The following is a 25,184-nucleotide window of genomic DNA, read 5'->3' as shown; positions in this document are numbered from 1 at the left end:
AATTTTTATTATTTATGTTTTCATTTATAATAATTATAGCGTATTTACTTGTCTTGCAAGTAAGACAAACTTCAAAGTATAATCCTAAATACAATATGTTGGTGATTCATACAATCACATATATATTATAATTAATATCACAATATTAGGAGCTTTTTCTTTTGGAATTTTTTTTTTCTTTTTCTTGTGATCAATTTAATTTGTTTTTCATGGGATCCTTTTTATAAAATTAATATCAAAATATATATCATGCATACTACAATATTTTCCAAATAATCTCAATTTAATATATAAATTTAAACGATTCACCATTTTTCTGCAGTCGTTGATTAACAGTCACGAAAGAATAGTGTCCAAGGAGGTATTGATTGATTACCATTATAATAAACGATATGCAATAAACGTAGATTAAGTAGCATTCCGAGACAAAGACTCTACTCTAATAAGGCTTGATCATTTGGAGAGATTTTTCAGTGTGTCGGGAACATGGTCCACAAAATGTATAACAAAACAATGGTTGGAAATTCATGTTTTTGTTAATCAATTAGGTTGGTTTGGGGTTATTTATCTAGAGAATACTTTTGTTCTTAAGCAGTTATATTCTTATTATTGTGTTTCATACGAAAGATACTTAGAAGTGTTTCCTAACACCATCTTCAATATAGGGGCAAAAAACTTAAACTTTAGCCTTTATTTTTAACTATTCATCTATACGTATGGGTCAATTAGTTTTTTTTTTTCTTCAATGATAGGAGACCCACTAATTAGAGTCCCAAACTTTTAAAATTGTTTAACTTTTGTTTATCTCTAATTTTTTGCCAAATCTTTTTTGTGCTTCCCGTGGTGTCATGACATTTTCAATGTCACCCTCATCATGAAAAAGTAGTTAACTAAACTCTCGTAGTGAACCTCGTTAGCAATTGTGATCCAAATCTATACTTTTGTAGTCTCTTGTTAAATAAGCTCACATGAATCTTACACGGAGAGACGAAGTTGGTCTTTTTCAAATCAAATCAAGAAACCAAAACCATATGTCGTTGTATATTCAAAACTAGATGGCACATACATGCAGGGAAATGTTTGAGCTTTGGATAAGACATTCAGAACTAATATCTCCAGGCCCAACACCAAAACTAAAAGCCACACAAGTGATTCAAAATTTGAAGGCTGTTTTAATTACATATGTACCAAAGAGCAAGGGATTGGTGGAGTAAACCATGCAACCACCAGGACAAAAAAAAAGCCCATGCAACCACTAGGTACTTTAACAGGAAGGTGGGGGAAGGGGGGAGGAGGGAGGGAAGCCTGTATCTCTTGCCAAAACAAATACCACCAAGGGGTTGTGACACCGAACGAATCAGTTTCACTCTCGTGTTCGCTAAGGATGCAGCCACGGGAGCTGCTAGATTTGTTGCCATGGGATGTCAAAGTTTCGCCGGATCCATCGCCAGCCACACTCTCATCCTTGTCGTTCAAGTTTCAAGCCTTTTTTTCGTCAAGTCAATTCCAATTTCAGTTTAACCCTAGTATCTGACAACTTATGTTTTCTGGTTTCTTTGTTTGGTTTGAAAGAGGAATTTAGCCTCTCCACGTAGACCCACGTGGATTTATTTAACAAAAAATTAATGAAAGTTGAAGTTTGGACCTCAATTGCTAACATGGCTAATGGCTCATCATGAGGGTTTAGTTAACAATGTTTCACCACAAGAGTGACTTTGAAAGTGTCATGATACTACAAGGACGATAAAAAAATTTAGCATAGTTTTGTTGGATAACAATAATTGAGTTAGTCCTTCTCCATAATCTTCCTTTTTTTAGAAAAATACTGGCAACATTTGCACTAACTTTTACATTTGAACATTTTCATTTTTTCAAATGACATAAGTCATATTTTACACAAAAAAGCAAGGCCTTTAATGACTTCGAAATTATATTTTGTACTTTTCATCATTCATTCTTAACCAAGTTGCACAGGGAATTTGGGTTAGCTATCCCACATCAGTGGGCTAAAGAAAAAAAAAAGTGTTTAAATATGATTATCTCACTCTAACTAATGCCAAAATATTTTGTGATAAAATCTCACACCTGATGGATTGAACAAGTGGTAATTGACAAGTTGATAACAGTATTAATGAGGCCCTCCGGGCCCATCTATCTAAAATTCCAACAATTTGGTAATCGTCCCTTACTACTCAAAATTCTCTTTGTTACTATCTCTATAAATTAGACGTTAAAGGCCCTTTGACGAATACCCTCTCCCTTTTATCGGGTGTTTGTGCTAATGGTGTGTCTTGCTTGTAAGCGGAGTTTCTTCAATTCAACCTTGTATAACATTTTTGATTAACCACCGCCACGATTAATCAAAAATTGTTTATTAAATCAGTAAGGCTGTTAGGCGGCATTAGGTGGCTAAGCAGCTGATGGGGTGGTCTGGAAAAAAAATATTGTGCGAGACTCACGACTCACTAAGAAGGAAATTTGCATTGCGTCGTCTTGCTGTCTCGATAAGCCTGGCCGTCTTCCTCTCGGTGTGCTAGAAAAGGAGTCGATGATGGAAGATGTACGAGAGAAAGAGTTGCAGAAATAAAGTTATAGATCTGCAGTTGCAGAGATCGGTGACGGCGACGTTGGTTTAGCCTTTAGGCTAGCTTTGGGCATGGTTTTTTTTTTTTTTGAACATGTGACAATTCTCTATCAAAACTAAGAAATACAAGGCCCAACCTTCCATTTTGTGAGATTAAAAGGCGCAACAAATATTATGGGCTTAAAAAACGATACAAAACTAACAAAAAGAGTCCACAATTTTATACATACAAACATATTTTATAATTATAATAAATTTAATTAAAATAACAAAAAATGCCTAGGCCGGTGCTAAACTTCTCTATGCTGTCCAACTACTACCTAATGCTTTTTAGAACCTTGGTGCATAAGTATATCAACAAATGGGATGCATTTTTCCTCACCACCCTTAAATGGTATTAATGCTCACCACCCTACTCATTACCATTTGATGAATTTATGTTTTGAAATTCGTGTCTATCCAATACACAATAAGTGAGCAAAAATATTCTCCAACAAATGTGTCTAAATAATATTACTCACATTATTTTAAGGCCTAGAAAAACTCACCCATTTCATAGGATTCAACAATTTTTACTTTTCAACATTGAAATTGAAAATGATCTTGCTACCAAATTAGAGAAGGGTATATTATCAATTTCCCCCCTGAATTTGTGACCATTAGCCAATTTCCCCCCTCAACTTTAATTTTGGCCAATTTCCCCCCTGAACTCTCATGATTAGTCAATTTCCCCCCTCAACTTTAATTTAGCCAATTTCCCCCCTCAACTCTTATAATTAGTCAATTTGCACCCTACTGTTAAATTTTTAATTTGATCATAATTAAACAAGTGTGTGTAAGAAACTAAATAAGATGTATGTTAATCATGTTCCTATATCTTTATCCTATTACAAATAGATTAAAATTTAGAATTTTACAATTTATCATAGATAGTATTATTAGTCATAATAAATCAGTATGGAGTAATTTTATTTGATTTTTGACTATACAAAATTGATAACAAAAAGGATTGATGTGTAAATTTTTGTATGTGAATACAATTTTCTTTATAAAAGTGAAAGCTAAGTTCAAGTAAATTGCGGAGAATCGAGCTTTAGTAAAAAAATGGCTAGTCTATTCATAATTTTCGACTCCTTATTAAGAATAACCCATTTTATTGAAATAGGTTTGATCCATGAGTTTAGGATTATTATTTCTTTTTGTTATTATTTCTTCTTCTACATGCTTTAAACCCGATTCATAACTTTTTCTTATAATCAACCCATGTCACATACTAACTGTATTATGTTTTTGTACATTTTACCCTATATTATGCAGGTGAGTTTATGTTAATTTTAGTACTTTGTTGGAAGCTATTAGAAAGATTGAAAATTAAGAAAAGAATAGATGGAAAATTAAAAAAAAAAAAAAATTAACAGTAGGGTGCAAATTGACTAATTTTGAGAGTTCAGGGGGGAAATTGGCCAAATTAAAGTTCAGGGGGGGAATTGACTAATTATGAGAGTTGAGGGGGGAAATTGGCCAAAATTAAAGTTCAGGGGGGAAATTGGCCAATGGTCACAAGTTCAGGGGGGAAATTGATAATATACCCAATTAGAGAATAATAAGAAGTAATGCTATGTGGTGTGACTTGAAATTTTTGAACACTATGGTCTCGTTTGATAGGGGAAATTAACTTAGATATGATTATTCACCACATTGAAGGGCATTTTAAAGAAAGAAATGGATGAGAACTTCCATATTTTGTCCAAGTTGAAGGATACTCATGAAGAAAAATATCCCTACCAGTCCCCACGAAAATGGTAGGATCATAAAGAAAAACTTGACTTTGTGAGTAATTTTCAGTTTGTACAAAATAGAGAAGTTGTCATCCATTTCTCCCTTCAAAACGCCTTAATATAGTGAATAGTCATATCTAAACTAATCATCTCTATCAAACAAAGCCGGTAGAATGGTTCATTGTAGTGTTAACATTTAGTACCTTGTTAAATGATTCCACGTCAAAAGCCAAATTTCCCCATTTCATTTGCTTTACAAATTTCTTTTGACATGATAGCTATGAATTCTATTGTCTATCCCCCTAACTTCCCACCAAAATTTGGCAAGGTTGGTATGCAAGCTTCTTTCATAAATGTTTGGTCTAGACTCTCTAGTTAATAGGGCAGTTTGATCCATATGCATACACACTTTCCTAATAGACTTAAGAGTTAAGACGGTGCACATGTACGAATTAGGCCTAATTTGCTCAGAACAGTGCGTCCATCTCTTTATATTTAGTTTAGTTTAAAGCATCTCATGCTTTAAAGAAGAATAAATACACTTAGCATCAGAAACTCGTTTGCACAATTGAAAAAAAATACATATACCATATGAGATTGGATCAAACACGTGTTGGACTCCTAATTGAATAATGATATTATTTTCTAGATTAATCCATCATCATCCCCATTCATTGGCTTGTCAAAAACCAATAATTTCTTTTATACTTCCCTACAGATTCTTTCTTTCGCTCCATACACCGACCCATTTTCGGGTCGCACCCACCGGGTCCCCACCCGCTCACAGGGGCAAAATCGGCAGAGTGACCAAACAGGTCGTTGAAGCTTTATCTCTATGCCTAGATTTCCAACATAAGGGCACTTCCAGCGTGCTCGTGTCCTAGATTTCCAACATAAGGGCACTAGATTTCCAACATAAGGGCACTTCCAGCGTGCTCGTGTCCTAGATTTCCAACATAAGGGCACTTCCAGCGTGCTCGTGTCCTAGATTTCCAACATAGGAGCATTTCCAGCGTGCTCTTTTGTCCTGTGCACAGGCTTTATTTGCAATTCAATCCTCTTTCAAACTAGCTTCAGCTCATTTGGGTAATTGGGCTAAGGGGGAGTTCGTGGGAGAGGGCAAGCGGGAATCCAAGGTCCGAGTGCCTGAGAGGGAGTGATGCAAGGCGCATGGGGGCGCATCTTGGGCATGTTTTCAGATGATGGGGTCAACGTGTTAGCCCCACTCAATCCCTTTGAATTTGGACTGTTTGATTTCCAGATTAACGGTACAATTTTTTCGCCTTTAAAAGTTTTTTAGAAAAAGAAAAAAAAAAACAGAAATGTTTGGGTGGGCCATGTGCCTCATTCTAGACTGTTGGATTTCAAATTTTTTGTAATCCGACAGTCCAGATTAATTAAGTTAATACATTTTTTTAAACTAATTAAAAATCCAAAAAATTTTAAAATTTTAAAAATTTATTTTATTTTATAAATACTTTACCATTTTCTCCGACCTTACACTACATTTCAATATTTTTAATGATTCTAAATAGATAAGGACATGTTGCGTGACGGAATTGGTTAAAAATCTTATCAAAATCTATTCATAAAAATTATACTTTCGGATAACGACACGTGACATGACGAGATCGGTTAAAAATTTTATTCAAAATTTAAATTTAAATCATTTTTTATTATTTTATAAAATAAAAAATACTAATATTTTATTGCCTGAGCAAGTCTAGCAATAGCAAATAACCCGTGGACCAGGGACCTTTTCAATCCAATTGCCTCCTTTCCTTGCTCTAGCCTATATAGGCAATTGGGCTAAGGGGGGGCCGTGTGAGAAGGGAGGCGTAAATCGAAGGCCTGAGCGCTTGAGGGCGTGCTGATGCAAGGATGACGTTAGGGTGACGTCAGCCATGTTATAAAAAAATTTGCATTAGGCACGTGCATAACACGTGCGCTTGGGGGCGTGTCACTGACAGTTTTTCAATCAATGGGGCCTGCAGTTTAATTTATGAAATGTTACCGTTTCTAGGGTACATGGCACCTTCTCGGCCGTTGGATTTCAACGGATATTTTTTTTGGACCCTTGGATTTCCAGCAGTAAAAAAAATTTCAAATCTCCCCCAACAACTAGTGACGTGGCACAATATCAGCCGTTGGATTTCAGATCAACGATCCATGTTATTCACCTTTAAAAATTTTAAAAAAAGAAAAAAAAGGAAAAAAAAAATAGATATGTTACCGTTGTGCCATGTGGCACAATCTGGAGCGTTGGATTTCAAATTTTTTTTTAATCCAACGACATAAATTAATTTAGTTAATAAAAATGTAAAAAATTAATAAAAAATCCTAAAAAAAATTAAAAAATTTTTAAAAAAATGATTTTACTTTTCTATAAATACCTTATCCTTTTCTTTTACCTTACATCACAATTTCATATTTTTTTCAAATACTTTCAACCACATTTCAATCTTTCTCTCAAAGTTTCTATGTACTTTTGTTTCCAACAAAATGACTAATGATGCATATACGAATTAGACGTGTATTGAAGATGTTACGTTGTGTTCTAACTGGGTTGAAGTTACTCATGATCCAATTACGGGTAATGAGATGTAGTTGCGAGAAATGTGGAGCCAAGATTTCCAGATGAATGGGGTAGGGTATTAGTACATCTGATACATAGTTTAAATGTGAGAATTTGTTTCTGCAATATTCATACCCTTTTTCTTGAGAAAATTGGTGGGAAAAGAACGAAACAATCGCTCTCCTTGTTGGAGAGTACTCAGCCAATTGTTTACTCATTGGAGAAACGCCTTGGCAAAAGCTAGTAGTAATCTTCAAAGTGGGGAAAATTTCGCGGATCAGGTAGCAATATATTATATATTTGTTTGCACTATACCCAAATTTACATTAGCTACTTTGATTATAATTATTTCTTCTCCCGCATTGTGTAGACACTTCAAGCACAAGTTTGGTATAATGCCAAAAACAAAAACAAATCATTCATCTGGTTGGAATATTGTCGAAGATTGTCTTAAATTCAGAGTTGTGTCTGTTGGTCCAGAAGTTGTCATAAACATCACCCATCTACACTCTACGCCTGATCATGACTCACATGTTCATGAAAACGACACAGAACGAGTGCCGGAAGTGGCCCCTGAACAAGGGGTTGAGGTCGACCTGTTATCCAATTAGGCCTCAAGGTAAGAAGGCTTCAAAGAGAAAAGGGAGTGCTTCTAAGAATGATTATGCAAAATATATGGAAGAACTTGCTCACCAAGGTGAATTGACTTTGGCGCGGGGAATGACTAAATTTGAGGCTGATAAGGTTAGAGATGAAGCAAAAGTTGTAGCTACTAAGAGATTATTTCAAGATAATGAGAGAGAAAGAGAGCTACTTAGGCAAGAAAGGGAAGAGCTTAAAGAGGAAATAAGGGCTCAACAAGATCGTGACATTATGAAGGAGCCTGTAAAGGTGATGTCTCCGAATTCTAAATATTTTTGAAATTCGGAGAAAGCGGACGTGGTGCGAATGAGGCGTGCAAGAGAATCAAAATCAAGTGAAGATGGTCCTAGCACCACAAATTGGTTAGGTGATGATTTTCCATTCAGGGACTAGGGAATTTGTTTTTAATCGAAGTCCATAATTTTCCAATCATTTTGGGTTGTAATTTCTTATTTATTGAATAGAGTACTTTATGTAATTTCCAATTTATTGAATTTAATATTTTATTTAAACTAAGAGTATATTTATTTAATTTAGTACTTTATCGAAATCTATCACCAAAAATTGTTTTTTTTCGGATAATGACACATGACATAACGAGAACGATTAAAAATCTTATCCGAAATTACAAATAAAATTATTTTGTATTATTTTATAAAATAAAAAATAATAATATTTTATTGCATATTGTCACGGGTATCAGTTAGAGGTGGAGATGCAAAAAGTAATTACTATTCACTGGAGGGGATTCAGTACGCAGTTGCCCTGGGGGCCTTCCTACATTATAAGTTCTCTTAGGATGGAGATGCAAAAAATAATTATTATTCATTAAAGGTAGTTACTATTCACTAAAGGAATTCAATTGCCAATTACCATGGAGAGCCCTTACACGCTAAAATTGCGCTAAGAGTAACACACACCCAATGAGTCCCACACGACCGGGCCCCACAACGCAAATCTGAACGCAGTCACAAGTACCCATGGACCATGACCCAACTGGTACTTCCCGGATCGAGGGCATTTTCGTCAATTGGATACAGTAGGTGGTTACTCTGCCGACTGACAATTGATTCTTGTCTTCCTCGCCACTACTACTGTTAGCTGTCTACTGATGCTCTCCATCGTTTTCTCTATTAAGCTTCACAGAGAGAGGAGAGAGAGAGAGAGAGAGTGATTTAGAGTTCTTGAGAGAGAAAATGAGGGAGCCAGCGAGCGACGTGACGTCGGCGCCACCGCCGCCTCAGGGGTTACTGGAGAGGCTCAAGGATTACGGCCAAGAAGACGCCTTTGCCCTCTGGGACGAGCTCTCCCCCGACGAACGCCAGCTTCTCGTCAATGAAATCGAGGTCATTTTTTTGCTCTGGATCTTTCTCTCTCTCTGGTTTTAATTTTCTCGGCAACCAAACAGTTAAGATTCTTAAAACAGAGCTCGGCATTGATGGAATTCGGGACCAGTAACGATAATTCAGCTGAATTTTCATAAATGTGTTTCATTTGAATGCCAATCTGGTACAGTTGATATGATTGCATGGTAAATTTTTCTTGTGAATCGGTTGATTGATGCAACTTCCTTTACATTTTTGTTCAGAGTTTGGATCTTTCGAGAATCGATCGGATCATACGGTGTTCGCTTCGATCTCACGGTCAGTATCCCCCCACGCACACAAAGGTCGTATAATTAGAGTATGATTAATAGTCCTGAAGGATTTTGATGGTTTGGCAGGGCTGCCGACGGCGGCGATTGAGCCGGTGCCGGAGAGTAATGTGTCGTCGGTGGAGGAGCGAACGCTCGAAGACAGAGAGAGGTGGTGGAAGATGGGATTGAAAGCCATCTACGAGGGAAAGTTGGGTGTCCTACTTTTGTCCGGTGGACAGGTAAGGTCCAGTTTTTTTCAATCATGTTTTGTAACTTTTACTACATATGTTTGCTTAATGTAGCATTGCTTGGCACTCATTGCTTTTGCTTAATGTTAAACTTTATACTGATTACTGCATCAAAAGAGAATTATTAGTTTAATGGTGCTTGTTTTTTTAAGTGGGGTGTTACATTTGGAACCTCTCTCTCGGTCTCTCCCCTTAAAATTATGACTTTCGGTTTGGAGTCGCTTTTCAGGGTTTTGTGTACGTAAAGATAACTTGATTACAGATAGGGTTTGTCCACTTAATGCTTAAAGCAAACTTTTTTAGTCCATAATGCACTTAATCATCCCCTCCTTCTCTCTCTCTAACTATTATTTGGCTATGATGTCGTTTTATGGAATTATAGGTAGTCTTACGAATAATGTCCCTCTCTCTTGTTGGTAGGATGTTATTTTCTAAATGTCCATGTGGGACAATAGTTGAGAGCACTTAGTGATGGAAAAAACATTGGAATATGGTTTTCCCTGTGAGTACTCATTGTTTACAGCAAAGTTGCTTTATAGGATTCCAAAATCTTTATTCTTTCTTTGTATTCTTTTTCTGGTTTTTGTTTTAAGGGGGGTGGGGATGTATGGGGCAAAGTGAAAATGTTTTACAGTGTAGTTCATTCTCTGGTCACATTGGGAAGTGAAATACCGACATGTTCGGGTTCCATATCTGGGTGAATGCTTTTAAAGAATTTGAGGCTCATGTCAGGGGCCCATCATTCTCAGCTTCCTGACTCACTTAATCTCATTTTAAGTGTTGTGTGCACAAGTCATAGTAACAGTAAACTACTCAAGCCTAGTAATTCTCTGGATAATAAACATCGTGGTAAAGGAAGCTATTAGAAATTTTCATTGTGACTAAAATGATTCTGCCCATTTGACCATGTTTGCTGATTGAGGCTATGAAGTATGTGGTTGAGGCAACTTAGTCATGAATAAATCCGCTAAACTGTTTCCAGTTGGGCTGCTTCTGCACATTTTCTTCGTAACTTATTGAGTTGTTTCAACCCTGCCCCATCAGTTTTTCAAGTATGTGTTTGGTAATTTTGCAGGGAACCCGGCTTGGAAGTTCAGACCCGAAAGGATGCTTCAGTGAGTAGTAGTCTTATCTTTCTTTTCATTCTTTACCTTATTTTAGAGAATTTTCTGTATCATACCTTTATGTTAACTTTTAGCTGAAATGTTTATCACCTGCGTAATAACTTTCTACATATTTTAGACATTGGACTTCCATCTGGAAAGTCACTCTTTCAACTCCAAGCTGAGCGGATTTTGTGTGCCCAAAGACTAGCTGCTCAAGCTATAAATGAGGGTATGATTTATTTCTCTGTTTTTTCCTTTCCTCTCTCTCCAGTCCATAGGCTTGGTTACCAAACAATGTAGCTTCCTACCATAAATGAACCCCTAAGTCTTGGTGAAGGTGAAATTATTTTCGTATGACAAGGCTAATAGCAGCTAAGCTGGCACTTTTATGGTTCATTGCAAGAGGTTCTTTATGGTCTTAAGTAATTTGGTTTTCATACTAATTACTATATTATTCAGGTTCTGCTGCTCCACTGCAAATACACTGGTATATCCTGACCAGTCCATTTACTGATGAATCCACACGGAAATTTTTTGAAAGTCATAAATACTTTGGTCTCGAATCTGACCAGGTAAGAATTTTTCAGGTTCATTTTTCTTATATTTTGTTGATAATCTGGGATGCTTTTGCTTACTATGAAGGAAAACGTGTTTTTGCTTACTTTCCTTATGTTCAAACTTCCTTGATGCAGGTCACCTTCTTTCAGCAAGGTACCATACCTTGTGTTTCAAAGGATGGCAGATTTATCATGGAAACTCCATACAGAGTTAGACTTCTTTTTGAACTGTCGTTTGTTCGGAAACCTCATTTTGTTTTACCTCCTTTTTTTAAGGCTTTTTAGAATCACTTACTTACCTTAGGTATGCTTGGAATAGACCAATAGGAAAAAAATTTCATAAAAGATTGTGATATACTGCCCATTTGACAGGCACTGTTTGCCCATTCCATAAAAGATTGTGATATACTGCCACCCTCAAAAAAAAAAAAAGGCCTATGATTAACACCAGTTTATTCTTCTAAGTCAGGTAGCTAAGGCTCCGGATGGGAATGGAGGAGTATATTCAGGTATTTTCCCATAAGATTTGGTTCAACATGTCAACTACTACTGCTGAGCTTAATTTCCTCAGTTTTCCTTAACTGCCGATAAGACATTCCTTAATGAATTGGACCCATATATTTTATCAGCTATAAAATCATCAAGATTATTAGAAGATATGGCTACAAGAGGAATTAAATATGTGGATTGCTATGGAGTTGACAATGCACTGGTGAGATTTCTTCCTTTCCGAATGGTGTCTGTAGTCTGCAAGGAGGAGAAAAAAGAGGGGGAGCAATTGAAAGTCCATCTCTGCCATTATTTGGTTGGTCAAGGAAGAAAATACTCATCTTTTTCTCCTCTCAGTCCCACCTAAAGTGTCCACTGAAATAGATGATGCATGGTAGGGAGTTGGATAAAGGAACCAAACCTACCGAGATGTGATTTCAAATTTTTTTGGTTCTACATTAAACAAACAAAGAGGGAGAATAAAAATTCTTCGTCTATTTTCCACCAAAAGCTAAATCAACTGGAGTGTAAAATTGTTCTTTAAAAAAAAAGAGTTGGAAGTTTTTCTTATTTTAGAGGTATAATGATTAGGTTATTGAAAGCAGGTTCGTGTAGCTGATCCAACGTTCTTGGGATATTTCATTGATAAAGGTGTTTCAGCTGCTGCAAAAGTTGTTCGTAAGGTAAGTGATAAGAATTTCTCTCTCTCTCTCTCTGTGTGACACATACACACATATTTACTTTTGCTCCTTCATCTTTTTGGAAGAATATACTTTTTTCTGCATAACTATTTTACTGATACATCAGTTTTACACGAGTTCTGAAAGTTTGTATCATTCCATACATATTGAATTTTAGAACTATTATCATTTTGAGTTATTTGGGGTTTTTCGTTACAGGCATACCCACAAGAAAAGGTTGGTGTGTTTGTTCGTCGAGGAAAAGGGGGACCTCTAACTGTGGTTGAATACAGTGAGATGGACTCATCTCTGGCATCTACAATCAATCAAGAAACTGGACGTCTTCGTTTTTGTTGGAGTAATGTAATGCTTATTGTTACCTCTGATCTACTATTTCTTTCTTTTGAAATAAATACTGTCTTGTAAATTCTATGCTTTCTTTAGTGGATTGAGGTCCAATTGTCTGAAGAAGAGAATTCATGTCCCTTTAGCTTATAGTTTCAATCATGAGTTATGACAGCTTCTTGCCACTTTGCATGTTTCAGGTGTGTTTGCACATGTTTACCCTGGATTTTCTAAACCAAGTGGCTAATGGCCTTGAGAAGGATAGCATGTCAGTCTCTCTCGATCTCTCTAATTGCCTTGCGTTTGGAATTTCTCATAGATAGTTTTGGCTATTCTAACAATAATATTGTAAACACGTGAATGCAGTTACCATCTTGCTGAGAAGAAAATTCCTTCGATCCATGGACAGTCAATGGGATTCAAACTAGAGCAATTCATATTTGATGCGTTTCCCTACGCTCCCTCAACTGCGCTTTTTGAGGTAATTTCATTACCCCCTGCTTGTACTCTAATCCCAACTATTTCCTTTCTTGATGTTGCGGTGCTAAGGATTGCATTTGTTTGCTAAATATTCAGGTATTGCGTGAAGAAGAGTTTGCACCAGTAAAACATGCAAACGGGTCGAATTTTGACACTCCAGATAGTGCTAGGCTTCTTGTTCTCCGACTTCACACTCGTTGGGTAGTTGCCGCTGGCGGATTCTTAACACATTCAGTGCCTCTATATGCAACTGGTAGTTCATGCACTTTGCTTTGATTTGCATTCTAGTATGTGCATAAACGTAGGGGAAGGAAACAAAAAAAATAAGGGAAAGTTGCATTGACACAATTGCTGTTGAATGCAGGTGTAGAGGTTTCACCTCTTTGTTCATACGGTGGAGAAAACCTCGAAGCTATTTGCCGCGGAAGAACCTTCCATGCCCCTTGCGAGATAACATTCTAATCAGTTGAAAGAATCGGTATTTTTCCCTTGATTTGTGCGGCTGTATTTTACTGAAAAACTAGAGTGTGAGTTAGGTCCTATATATTTGACTGTTTGTGATAATATTAGTGGGTGATTTGCAGTGTATAAAGTGAAGGTCTTTGGAATACATATTTTGGTCATGCTTCAATTCTATCACTATGTGTTTTGCAAAAACCAAATTCTAACTCTAAAAAGTGATTGTGGGATGGTGAGTTGAGTCGAGCACCACGCATGCTTAATTTGGCATTGCATGAGGATAATGAATCATTTACCCACTTGACTTAGGGTTGGTTTGGTATCGCTGTGTTTTGAAAAAAAAAAACTGTTTCTGCTGTGCTGTGAGAATAAGCAGCAAAGTGTTTGGTAAACTTTTTTATTTAAGTGCTTTTGAAAATAAAAAGCAGTATTATAGTGTTAGGTAAACTTTTATGTAAAATAGATGTGGAAAAAAGTCGGTTTTTCAAAGTTGGGTTTGGCAACTTCTTGTTTTGGCTTTTTTTCATCCAAAACTGTGAAAAAAAGCTGAAGCTGAATGTTTACCAAACACAAAAACAGCTCCTAGCTTTTTTTTATGCCAGTTTTTTTCAAAATCACCTCAGTATCAAACCAGGCCTTATTCTTCACACAACCAATCATTTTAATGTTCTGTTTAGTTATACTATCAGACTCGGTAATGGTAGACTTATTCTTTACACAACCAATCATTTATACTATGAGACTCGGCAATGGTAGACTTATTCTTTACACAACCAATCATTTTAATGTTTTGCTTAGTTCTAATATTAGGCTCGGCAATGGCAAACTCATTCTTTACACAACCAATCATTTTAATGTTCTGTTAGTTATAATATCAGGTTAGACAATGGCAGAGTTTATAAATATTCGGTGCCAATCAACTTTATTTTCCTACTCAGTTACAGGAAGTCCACGCTACAATGTTCAGCAATTACAAAATCCGGTTTTAAGTCCTTAATAAGCATTTGTATCATCCCATGAATTTCAAATGTGGGATATCTAGCATAACAAATGTTAATCGAAAAGTCAACGATAGTCGGCCAATATTCACTCTAACGCGCAACGATTGTAACTAAGAATGTAATACACCCATGGAATGGAAGAAACCTGCAGGTTGCAATGCTTTTTTTTCTCCAGCTACTCCGACAAGCTTATCGTCCGGTTAAACCATCTCCGTCCAGCCACTGAATCATTCGAAAATGATGGGCAAGAAAAGGATGAGAATCATGAAGCATCGTACGGTCACTCCCATGTTCTAAAAATCGAAAATAGATTTTTTTTCTTTGTCAAATAATAGATTTTGTTAGATTAGAATCATTAAATGTTAGATTAGTCACTGACGAAATTTGAACTCACACCGTCGTACAATGACTCAACTTCTTTCCATGGTAAAGGACTTCTTGCAATCGAAAATAGATTCGAAGCAAAAACATGAAAAGAGAATTAAATGTGGATCATAGATTGTGTCATAAAAACGATTGAAAACCAAAGGAAAACTAACGAAGAAGTCAAAAAAAAAAAACTTTAATTTTAATGAAAAATAACAAATAAAGGTGTAGTGAATAGTATTAGAAAAAGGTAAAATATGATTTTTTAAAGTAAACAGTATTAGGAGTTTCGTTTAAACTCTCTTTAATCAATTGAGGAAAAATGAGACTGAATAGGGGGCACGTGTCTACTCTTGGGTCGGTCTTACGTGCCTGTTTAAACCCGGGATTTTTATTTTCCTTTAAAAAACATATACAAAAACCCTTGTTTCTCGCTCAGTCTCTCTAGGGTTCTACGTCTAACTTACACGAGCTCAGAACTCGTAAGGTACTCTCTCTCTCCTCTCTCTCTCTCTCTGTGATGATTGATTTTGGACTTGTAATCAGAAATGGTTTCATGTGATTGCCTAATTGAGTTTCCATCAGGCTCCGGAAATGGGCGCTTCTTTGTTTGTTAGTTTCATAAATTTACCTTCTGTTTGGTTACTCAGAAAATGGGATCAGAAAATTTCAATCAAAAGTTGGAAACTTTAATGATTTCTTGCCCTGTCTGTTCTGCTTTTGATTGTTGAAGACAAAAGTCTGAATCTTGTGGTTAAAACATACCCGAAATACACAAAACCAATCTCGGAATCCAAATGATGGAATTCGGGAATTCGATTCCGCCCCTACCCTCAGAAACCAAGCATTTCCCCTCCCCTTTTTAGTTATTTGTTGATTTTTAATGGGAAGATGTTGAAGACAAAAATTTTGGATATCATTACCTCCCAATGATAGAAATTTACAACGAGTTGGCGGGGATAAATTTTTTCAAGGGGAAATGATGTGCAAGTAGAAGAAGCGTAGTTCTGTTTGTTTCTGAGAGTGTATTGATTCAAGCCTGTTTTGTTAGCTTTAACGTTCGATTCTTTAGCATTAGAAACTCTATTAACCTTAGCAAATGCATCTGACAGGTTTTGTGTGGATTCCGGATCCAGATAAGCGATTGCGAGAAGTGAATGGGTTCGTCATAGGTTGATTTCCATTTGTTAGAGAACCGAGTCTTGTGCAAACCTTGAAAAGATGAGTTTGATCTTGAGATTACGGAATCATTTGCCTAATGGGATTTGCAGAAGACCCTTTATTTCTTCCCTTGGAGCACTGAATCCTGGTAGCTTAAATGGGGTTTGTCGAAACTTTGGTCAACCTGCAAGGCAAGAAGAGGAAGAGGAGGAAGAGGTGGAGATTGACCAAAGAAGACTCCCTGCTGATTATGATCCAGCAACATTTGATCCCACAGAGCATCGTAGTCCTCCAACTGATCGGGTTTTTAGGCTCGTAGATGAAATATCATCACTCACACTGGTTGAAGTTGCTGAGCTGGGTTCCATTTTGATGAGAAAAAAGGGAATGACGGAACCACCAGTTGTAGGAGTCATGAAGCCGGGAGCTGCTGGAATAGGATTGGCGACTAAGGGACCGTCGGCAGCTAAGGAGGAGAAGAAACCGGAAAAGACTGTATTCGAATTGAAATTGGAGTCATTTGAGGCTGCTTCAAAAATAAAACTGATCAAGGAGGTAAGGAGCTTCACCGACTTGGGACTCAAGGAAGCAAAGGATTTAGTGGAGAAGGCGCCATCGGTGCTAAAGACAGGAGTGTCAAAGGAAGAAGGAGAGCAACTAATAGAGAAGCTGAAAGCTCTTGGCGCAAAAGTTTCTCTTGAATGAAATAAAAAAGACGATCAAGATGTAGTCCTCTTTGCGAGATTAGTCAATGTGTTCTACTCCTCTTCGCGAGATTAGTCAATCTTCTCGATATTAAATTTCCACAAGTTTGATAACAGGAAATTATTTCCGCGGTTCACTTTTATCCCACGCACTCCTCTCAATCCTCCTTTGATTTGTACAAGTCAACGGTGGATAAAAGGGGAGGAGTGCGTGGGAAGGAGAAGTGCGGAAATCACTTCTCCAAACCCCCAGATTGTGCTAATGCTTAGGGATGGAAAATATGAACATGGCTAATTAGTTGAACTTGGAAATTGGATTAATTAAAAAAATTGTACATTTGTATATGACAGAGGAGGCAATCACCTATACAGAATAGCTGTAAGCTAAAAAGAGAAGAATCGGATAATATTAGTTCTTGGACTTGAGGGATTTCCACATCTCTACTGGGACAAACACCAACGGTATTTCCGTCTTCCTGATCATGGTCGGATCTCTCCCTGTTCTCCGACAAAATCTACAACGTTAGATTCCTTCAATTTTGGATTTCTCAGTTGCAGCAGAGTGTTGCTTCATTCCCATATTCTTCACGTGTGAAATAATAGATTTGCTAAATTATAATCTTATGATTCTGGAAAACAGAAATCAAAGAAAAGTCTGTACTAGGAACCGAGGTTGGTATCGATAAAACTATGACGGAATACTGGCCAACGAAGGTTGGTTTTGAAACGTTTGGGAGCAGGTAGTCAATCCCTTGTAACTCACCTTTGGTAGACAGGTACTAACGCTTCGCTACTGATGAGATGGGTGTTTAGAATGCAAATGTTTTGATGACAAGCCATGTGGTTGATTGGTTCCCACAGTAGACTGGTCCTGGAAGAAGAATGAAAACCGATGTCAAGAATCTCACGCCAAGAAAAAATCCAGACAGCCTAGATTAGTATTTGCATACCACATCTTGCAAACCATCCTGAATGTCAAAATAACTCGGAATAGATTGTGGTCTGAAATGCAACTGCGCCTACACACAACGGGGTATCATTACTATACCAAGAAATGCAAACAGAAATGGTACTAACAGTAACAAATGACATCACCCCTCAAACGAACGGACTCTCCTTTCATTTATGATTAAACGAAAAAAAAATCCATGAGCTTATGAAAAAACAAAAGAATTCTGTACCACCGCATGCAGTCTTTGCTCAGTCATGTAGTGAGAATCATGGATGGGCACGATTGAGTTTATTAGACCCTGTGGCAGAAACGAAGGATTTAGTGAAGAAGTTGTACTGTACTTTTTTATAAATAATTAGAAATTTATATGAAAATATCCATAAAATTACGTTCTTAAACAAATAGGAAATGTGCACTACCAGCCTTGGCATAAGCTGATTGCTATGATATTCTTCACGGCTGGAGGGTATCGTGTTTAGGTGCCCCTACAAGAAGATCCAAGGGACACAGCTCAAATCAATTTTAAGCATGGGATAAATTGTTGTACAGACGTCTTTTTCCTTGAACAGAATCGCAGTACTGTAATTTCGTGATGAGAATAATATCTTACCATTCCTTGAACAATTTGTTGACTGCCATAATAACCATCGAAGTTTGGAGCTCTTGAGGTGAGTTCTGCCTAAGAATAAACATGCCACTCTAAATTTTAGGAAATAATAAACAGCAATGTGAATAAGAAGTGTTTTGCTAAACATTATGATTGCTGCTAACTATATTGTACCATCTCTAGCATGCTCTCTTGCGATTTATAAAACAATCACGGGCCAGAATTCGTAATTTCAAGTGCCCCGGCAACAAGTTTGGAACCCACATAAAGAAATTCCTTTTATGCTATAAAATGGGTAAGGCTTAAACAATAACATAGCATGACTAACCACTTGTTGCCAGCTTTCTTGCATCCCAATGGTTATGGCCTCTGGCTCCGAATGCACCTAAAAGAATTCAAAAGACATACCAAACCAAATGAGCATTTAAATTTTCCAAAAGAAAACACAACCAGGAATATAAGAATAATAATCACCACAAGTTCAACTAACCTGTCCTTTCTTGGATGCACCATTTTTTTTATTTGTCTCGATATTGTTGTTGCCTTGGTTCTCTCCTTCGGAGCCTTGAGGACCATGAGTCTTTGGCGAGATTGGCTCTGTTACATTCTGGATTGAGTTATTTATACTCTCACAACTTCTCAGAGCTTCTTCCAATGCATTAAACGCAATACTGTAACTTTCTTGGGATAAAGAACCTTCATCACTCAATTTAAAGCCTCGTTGGCATAGATCATTGTAACGTTGAACTCTAGTCTCAGCTGCATCAGACCCTTCTCTCATCGTTTGCCTATTCTTTGCATCTTTCGTCCAACGTTTTAATATATACTGAGATGGAATACTGTGTACACCAGACATTTGCAGTACAATCAACACATGTCTACAAAGAAAACCTTTGAATTCAAACGAACGGCATAAACAGGATACATCCAATGTCATTTCGTTCCACTCCACAATGAAATCTTGACTCTCTACAAAATCTTGAACTCTGAAAGTTTTGATTACTCCGTCTTCAGTTTCTTTCTTTGGATGACAAGCAACTACTCCCAAAACCTCAACTTGGAATTTCTTAAATACCGCATGAGTATACATAGTTGCCATTTGTTTACCATATGGTGATGGAGATCTCAATGCTGGTTGCTTATGCCATGTTTCAAAATCAGCTTTTACTTCCTCTTCATACCTCTCTCGAAGGATTGTTTTGTATTGTTCTAAAAATTCTTTCAACGGAGTTTTCCTCTGCATGAATTTGTCGAAGAAACAATTTATACCTTCTAACCGCTGGGTTGTAGACATACCCGCCAGAAAAGTGTCTCTCATGTATGTTGGTATCCATCGTCCACGATCCTCATACAATGATTGGAACCATGCGTCATCCCTTAAATTGAATCTATCAACCATTTTCCACCATCTTTTTTCAAACTGTTCATTTGTCCAAGACTTAAAAACGCATTTGTTAAACTTAACCATAAATTTTTCATGTTGCCTAATCACATAACCAAGCTTATCAGGAATCTTGCCGAATATGTGCCACAAACAAAAACAATGACGAGAATCAGGAAGGACCTCTGTAATCACTTCTTTCAGGACTTTATCTCGGCTACTAAGTATTACTCTTGGAGCACGTCCACCCATTGCTTTTAGCCATGCCCGTATCAGCCAGACATAGGATGATTTACTCTCATCAGCTAGTAAAGCACATCCAAGCAAAATGAACTGAAAGTGGTGGTTCACCCCAATAAAGGGAACAAACGGCAATTTGTATTCATTCTTGATATATGCGGTATCAAGAAATACTACATCGCTAAAATTCCAATAATCAAGTCTTCCTTTGGCATCAACCCAGAAAACATTCTTCAAACGCTGCTCCTCATTCAGATCAACTGCATAAAAGAAGTTAGGATTCTCATCTTGCATATACAGAAAGTAGTCAAGCATAACTTGAGCATCTCCTTCCTCTAAAGATAAATGCTTCCTGCTCAGTGATTGATTTGTCCCACCACCTTTTTGATTATCTAACTTCTTGAAGCCACCGGACTGTTTGGCCATATCAACATACATCTTCTTTGTTCTTCTCCGGATAGCAAGTAAGCGATCAACATCATATCTACCTAGATCTAAATCCCTATGCCCCCGAAAATAATAGGCTTCATCAGGGAAAATTTCATGATTATGCTCTTTTATGAAACTACGAATAATCCATCTACCATCTTGCCTCTTAACATGCATGGAGGCTTTACAATCTGTTTTCTCCCAAGATCGGTTAGAGCGACCTCGTTTTCTCTTAACAGAGTCACAGATACTAGATTCTCTGGGGTTTGAAACGTACTCTGGTGCTTCAGCTGTATTAGATTCTCGTTTGCTCCCATGTCTAGTGCATGCAAATTTTGCATCAATAAACTTTCCGGATACTCTTGATCGACGACTGGCCTTTATTACAGCAGCGAACCCCACAGACTTGGCATATTCTCTATAGAACGAAAATGCATCTTCCTTTGATTCAAACTCCATTCCATCATGAGGTTCTAAATCTTTTGTAGAATTCAAATTGATTTCGTCTCTGGCAACCACCTTGTTTTCATTTTGTCCTGTATCCTCCTCATCATTTGCAGGACCATTAGTAGCTTTCACAATGGCATGGTCTCTAATACCTTCCTTACGGCATTCTCCCGAAGGCCGTTCAAGATCTATCCCCATTGGAAGAATCTAAATTTTCTTAAAGCAACCTGTTCAGATATGCGCACGGCAGCAAAAAGGGGTTATATTTAGTACAACCGGAAACTAGGTGCAGTACCAAAGGTGACAGGATCATCACAAGTCAAAAACTTTAACAACATTTCACTGCAGTATCACAGGAGAATGAAAATTATAGATACATACACAAACTGAAATACCAAGATACACGTACAAAAATGAAAATTATAGAGATAAGAATTAATTAATTACTATCTACTTCACATTACACATAACACTCAATGCAGAAGATTTCACCCACAAAAACAAAAATTAAAGAATCTAAATTTCAGCATAAAACATCATAATTCAGCATAATGCCAAATACCCAATTGAAGAACACAAAAACCAAACAAGTGGCAGTCAAAAAATGAAAACTTTCACACAAAAAACCTACATGTGAGAAGTAAGAGAGCATAATAATACACTGATCATAAATTAGAACAGAAATTCCACATTAATTAACGAAAATGAACCCAGAAAGAGTAACTAAGTGTTCACAACAGCTAAAAAAGGAAGATAAAATAAAATTCAAAATAATTAGAAGCAGATTAGGAAAATGAAACTGCAAGCAATCACTGAAGTGCAGAGCTAATAAGTAATAAATTAAAAATCACAAAAATAACAAAAATAGATAAACAAAATTGAACTTTGGGTTGATAGTAATAAGGAAAGGAGAATTGGAATTACCCGAACTGAATCGGCCAGGGTCCGGAGAGTAGAAGAGATCAATCGGTGGCCGCGAGTAGGAAAAGCTTCGGGCTATGAAGGTTAGGGCTTCGGAGTTGCGAGTTGCGACTCCCGTACTCGCATTCCATTTTGCCATACTCGCCCTTCTGCCCTTTCACGTGGGACCCGCCTAAAATTTCCAAAAATGATTTTGACCGTCTCCCTTTATTTTCCCTTCTTCTTTTGACTACAACAATATATTTTGATCGTCTCGTTTACGAAAAAAATAGTAACTTGTTGTAAACATTCCTAATTTAAGTATAATTGTGTAAATTTTAAATTATATTTAATTTTAGTTATCATTTTTTATTGTATCTTGTATTCCTTGGGGATGAAGGAATATATTCTCTCTCTTTACTACTATAAATGAAGGCACAATGTAGGAAGGATAACAACACACACATTCCCCTACAATTCCACAAACACTTCTCTCTCTCTCTCTCTCTCTTCTCCTTGCCGTCGGCTCTCTCTCTCCTTGTCAGATAAAATAGACCACAACACGTTATCAGCACGCTCCTACCGCTGCGCCTAGGAATCTGATGTTGAAGAATTTTTCTGCATCAAACCAGTTCATCCATATCATCATACAATTAGGTTCTTTCAAAACAACGGTTTTTATCTCGATATTTTTGCAGCCCTGATAGCATGAACATTCACCATGATGCATGACCCAACTTTACATTTTACGTATTTTAGATTATACATAAATTATGTATGCCTCATAATCATAATTATTGAATTAGGTGAATTTGATATTTGCTATGAATTAAATCAAATATATTTGTATATGCCTCACATTGAATTAAATTAACATATTATTGTTTTGAATATGCATATAATTGAATTATAAAAATATAAAAAAAAATTGCGATTAGAACAGTTAGGATTCTTTGAACCTGTGTCTTGCCTTACCCCATCCATGGTGATGGGTCACACCGTGCACACATAGTTAGTCCTTTGGGCTCGTATTGTCTCCCATGTGCTGCCAAGCTTGCATCTTGCGTCGAGCCGAAACTAGGAGCCATCGACTCCTTGCCTGCCCCAAGCCACTAGGCTTGGCCTTTTTTTTTTTTTTGGCATACTACTCCAGCCCGTTGGGTTTTGGAGCTCCCTCGAGCCAAACAGTTTCTCACGGCTAGCATAAAAATAAAAAATAAAAAATAAAAAGTGAATTTTTTTTGGGGCTCTCCTGAAAAGGCCTGCGCGAAAGAAAAAAGAAACATTTTTTTTAGTTTTTTTTGGGTTTACCTGCAGCAGCCCAATCCTTGCCCAGTGCTCACCGTGGGCCTATAGCCCCACTTGAGACCCCCAACCTAATCTTTGGGCCTGGGATACACGGCACATTTTTTTTTAGTCAACCGTGGCTTCATTTTTTTGGGGCCCCGAATTTTATTCGCCTAATTATTTTAGGCCCAATGAGTTTTATATTTTTTTCACCCACACTTTAATTTGGCACGAAGTCCAAATAAATCAATTCAATTATAATTATAAACCTAAAAATTCTATTTTTGCATATTTGTTTGCATTTATATTTGTGTTTGCCTGTAGGAATATATGAACCTAAAGTTCATAATTATTTTGAAACCCGAAGTTTCTTATAAACATGCCTTGTTTGAAAATCTGAAGTTTTCACTTAAAAACATCACCCATGAAAACTCAAAGTTTTTCATGCAAAATTAAACCAATACATGTCTATTAGAACCTGTATGTTCTACTCATACGTGAATGGATTGATTTTTTCTCCATTACACTAACCACATCTTGTCCATCTCTTTTGTGATAGGAACATGTCGAATTTAAAATAATTCGACTTCACCGCTTTGGAGGTCTCTAGAAGGAACTACCTCAAGTGGGTTCAAGATGTGAAACTCCACATCACTGCAAAGAATTTGCGTCCTGCTATTGAAGAAGCAACAGACGAGCCTGTTGGTGAAGTTGAAAAAGCCACCACTAAAATCTTCATTCGAAGACATATTCATGACGCTCTACAAACTGAATATCTTGCTAAGGAGGATCCACGTGCATTATGGGTCGCTTTGGCTGATCACTCTAATCACCAAAAGGACATATTCTTGCATGAAGTAAGACACGACTGGCAGTACTTACACTTCTAAGACTTTAAGTCTGTGAATGAATATAATTATGAAGTTTGTCAAATCCGATCACTTCTAAAGTTTTGCAATGAAACTTTGACTGAAGAAGACCTATTCGACCTTCTCTGCTTCTAATATTGTCCTGCAGCAACAATATAGAGTTCAGAAGTTCACTAAATTCTAGGATTTGATCTCTGTTTTACTTTTTGCTAAAAAGCAGAACTAGCTGTTGATGAAGAATCATCAACCTCGAACAGGGGCGACTGTTGTGCTTGAAGCACATTATAACACAAACCAACGCCCAAAACGCCAAAAGAGGCGTGGTATGGGCGGTCAGAAGCCATCCCACCAAGGTCAACAGAGCCAAGGCCCATCTAAAGGAGGAAAAAAGCCCAGAAGCGCCCAAACCTCACTCCAAAGGCGCAGAACTTCAAGAATAAGGGCAAAGCACTTGAAACCATAGATGCAGATATGTGATATCGCTATGGTTTGAATTGCCAAGCTCACAAGAAGGTTGTAGATGAATATCATTCTCGTCGTAAGAAGTTTAAATCAAACTTCATGCAAGTGGACAAATCGGAGACTACAAAGATGGAGGTTTCTGACTTTCAGGAGGATACCACCCCTATGGAAGATTAGAATCTTAGACATAGACTTATCTTTTGGTTGAAATAAGATAATTGGGGCTGAATTCCACTAAGTGGCCGAACCCCTTTTGTTTTTTTGGTTGATTTTTGAGCAATTTTCCTTTATGTTTGGATTATTAGTTGGTGATTTGTTTTTGGATATTAAGTTTTAGTTAATTACCATCCTTGAATAAATGAAATTACTTTGATTGATATTTTTTTTTACGAACTTTTATGCATGTGACCTATTCAAATTAATTTTTCATTCTAGGTATGACTAGTAGGAAAGTTAGTTGTCTGGCAGATAATGCAACCACGCACACTGTTTTGCGTGAACGCATCTATTTCACTAACTTCATACCTAAGAATGCACCTCTGATAACCATCTCATGCCCATCCAACCTGATAGAAGGATACAGTAATGCACTTATAATGTTGTCCAATGGTACAATCTTGACCATTAATAAGGCACTATATTTTCCATGTTCCGGAAGAACGTTGCTAAGTTTCAAGGACATTAGAGATAACAATTACCACACTGAAACCCACGTAGAAACGGAGTTGAATTTATGTGCATAACTTTATACGAATATAGCCAGAAGCGTATTCTAGAGAAGATGGAGCGTAACCCGAGT

At 37.0% G+C, this 25,184-nt stretch overlaps 3 protein-coding genes across 6 annotated transcripts; 2 read left to right on the top strand and 1 right to left on the bottom strand.

Annotated features, from left to right (window-relative positions):
* The first annotated feature begins 8,576 nt into the window (after positions 1-8,576).
* Positions 8,577-13,777, top strand: LOC137725897 (UDP-N-acetylglucosamine diphosphorylase 1). Its single transcript, XM_068464734.2, has 15 exons — positions 8,577-8,925; positions 9,168-9,222; positions 9,303-9,454; positions 10,539-10,578; positions 10,706-10,798; positions 11,029-11,141; positions 11,262-11,336; positions 11,596-11,635; positions 11,756-11,838; positions 12,221-12,298; positions 12,515-12,658; positions 12,841-12,908; positions 13,007-13,121; positions 13,217-13,373; positions 13,485-13,777. The coding sequence occupies exons 1-15, from the start codon at positions 8,776-8,778 to the stop codon at positions 13,580-13,582; spliced, it is 1,461 nt and encodes a 486-aa protein (XP_068320835.2). The 5' UTR covers positions 8,577-8,775; the 3' UTR covers positions 13,583-13,777.
* Positions 13,778-15,299: 1,522 nt separating this feature from the next.
* Positions 15,300-16,886, top strand: LOC137726333 (uncharacterized). 2 transcript variants are annotated; one of them, XM_068465248.2, is made up of 2 exons: positions 15,300-15,433; positions 16,059-16,886. In XM_068465248.2, exon 2 carries the CDS (start codon positions 16,168-16,170, stop codon positions 16,810-16,812), a length of 645 nt encoding a protein of 214 aa, XP_068321349.2. In that variant the 5' UTR covers positions 15,300-15,433; positions 16,059-16,167; the 3' UTR covers positions 16,813-16,886. The 2 variants fall into 2 exon arrangements, with proteins under 2 accessions (XP_068321349.2, XP_088550146.1); XM_088694020.1 differs by having other exon boundaries at positions 15,303-15,428.
* Positions 16,887-17,106: 220 nt separating this feature from the next.
* Positions 17,107-21,959, bottom strand: LOC137726332 (protein FAR-RED IMPAIRED RESPONSE 1). 3 transcript variants are annotated; one of them, XM_088694019.1, is made up of 9 exons: positions 21,792-21,958; positions 18,861-21,094; positions 18,699-18,755; positions 18,374-18,442; positions 18,183-18,248; positions 17,993-18,061; positions 17,762-17,824; positions 17,575-17,682; positions 17,107-17,400 (listed from the first exon to the last, which is right to left on the bottom strand). In XM_088694019.1, exons 2-8 carry the CDS (start codon positions 21,063-21,065, stop codon positions 17,602-17,604), a joined length of 2,610 nt encoding a protein of 869 aa, XP_088550145.1. In that variant the 5' UTR covers positions 21,066-21,094; positions 21,792-21,958; the 3' UTR covers positions 17,107-17,400; positions 17,575-17,601. The 3 variants fall into 3 exon arrangements, 2 of the variants coding, with proteins under 2 accessions (XP_088550145.1, XP_068321347.2); XM_068465246.2 differs by having other exon boundaries at positions 17,762-17,830; positions 21,792-21,956; XR_015962449.1 differs by lacking the exons at positions 17,107-17,400; positions 17,575-17,682 and having other exon boundaries at positions 17,817-17,830; positions 18,374-18,438; positions 21,792-21,959.
* Between the last annotated feature and the right edge of the window lie 3,225 nt (positions 21,960-25,184).

The sequence above is a fragment of the Pyrus communis genome, chromosome 5 (genome assembly GCF_041283825.1).
Source record: "Pyrus communis isolate YQ-2024b chromosome 5, ASM4128382v1, whole genome shotgun sequence".
NCBI lineage: Eukaryota > Viridiplantae > Streptophyta > Magnoliopsida > Rosales > Rosaceae > Pyrus > Pyrus communis.
This window is presented reverse-complemented; position numbering and strand designations above follow the sequence as displayed.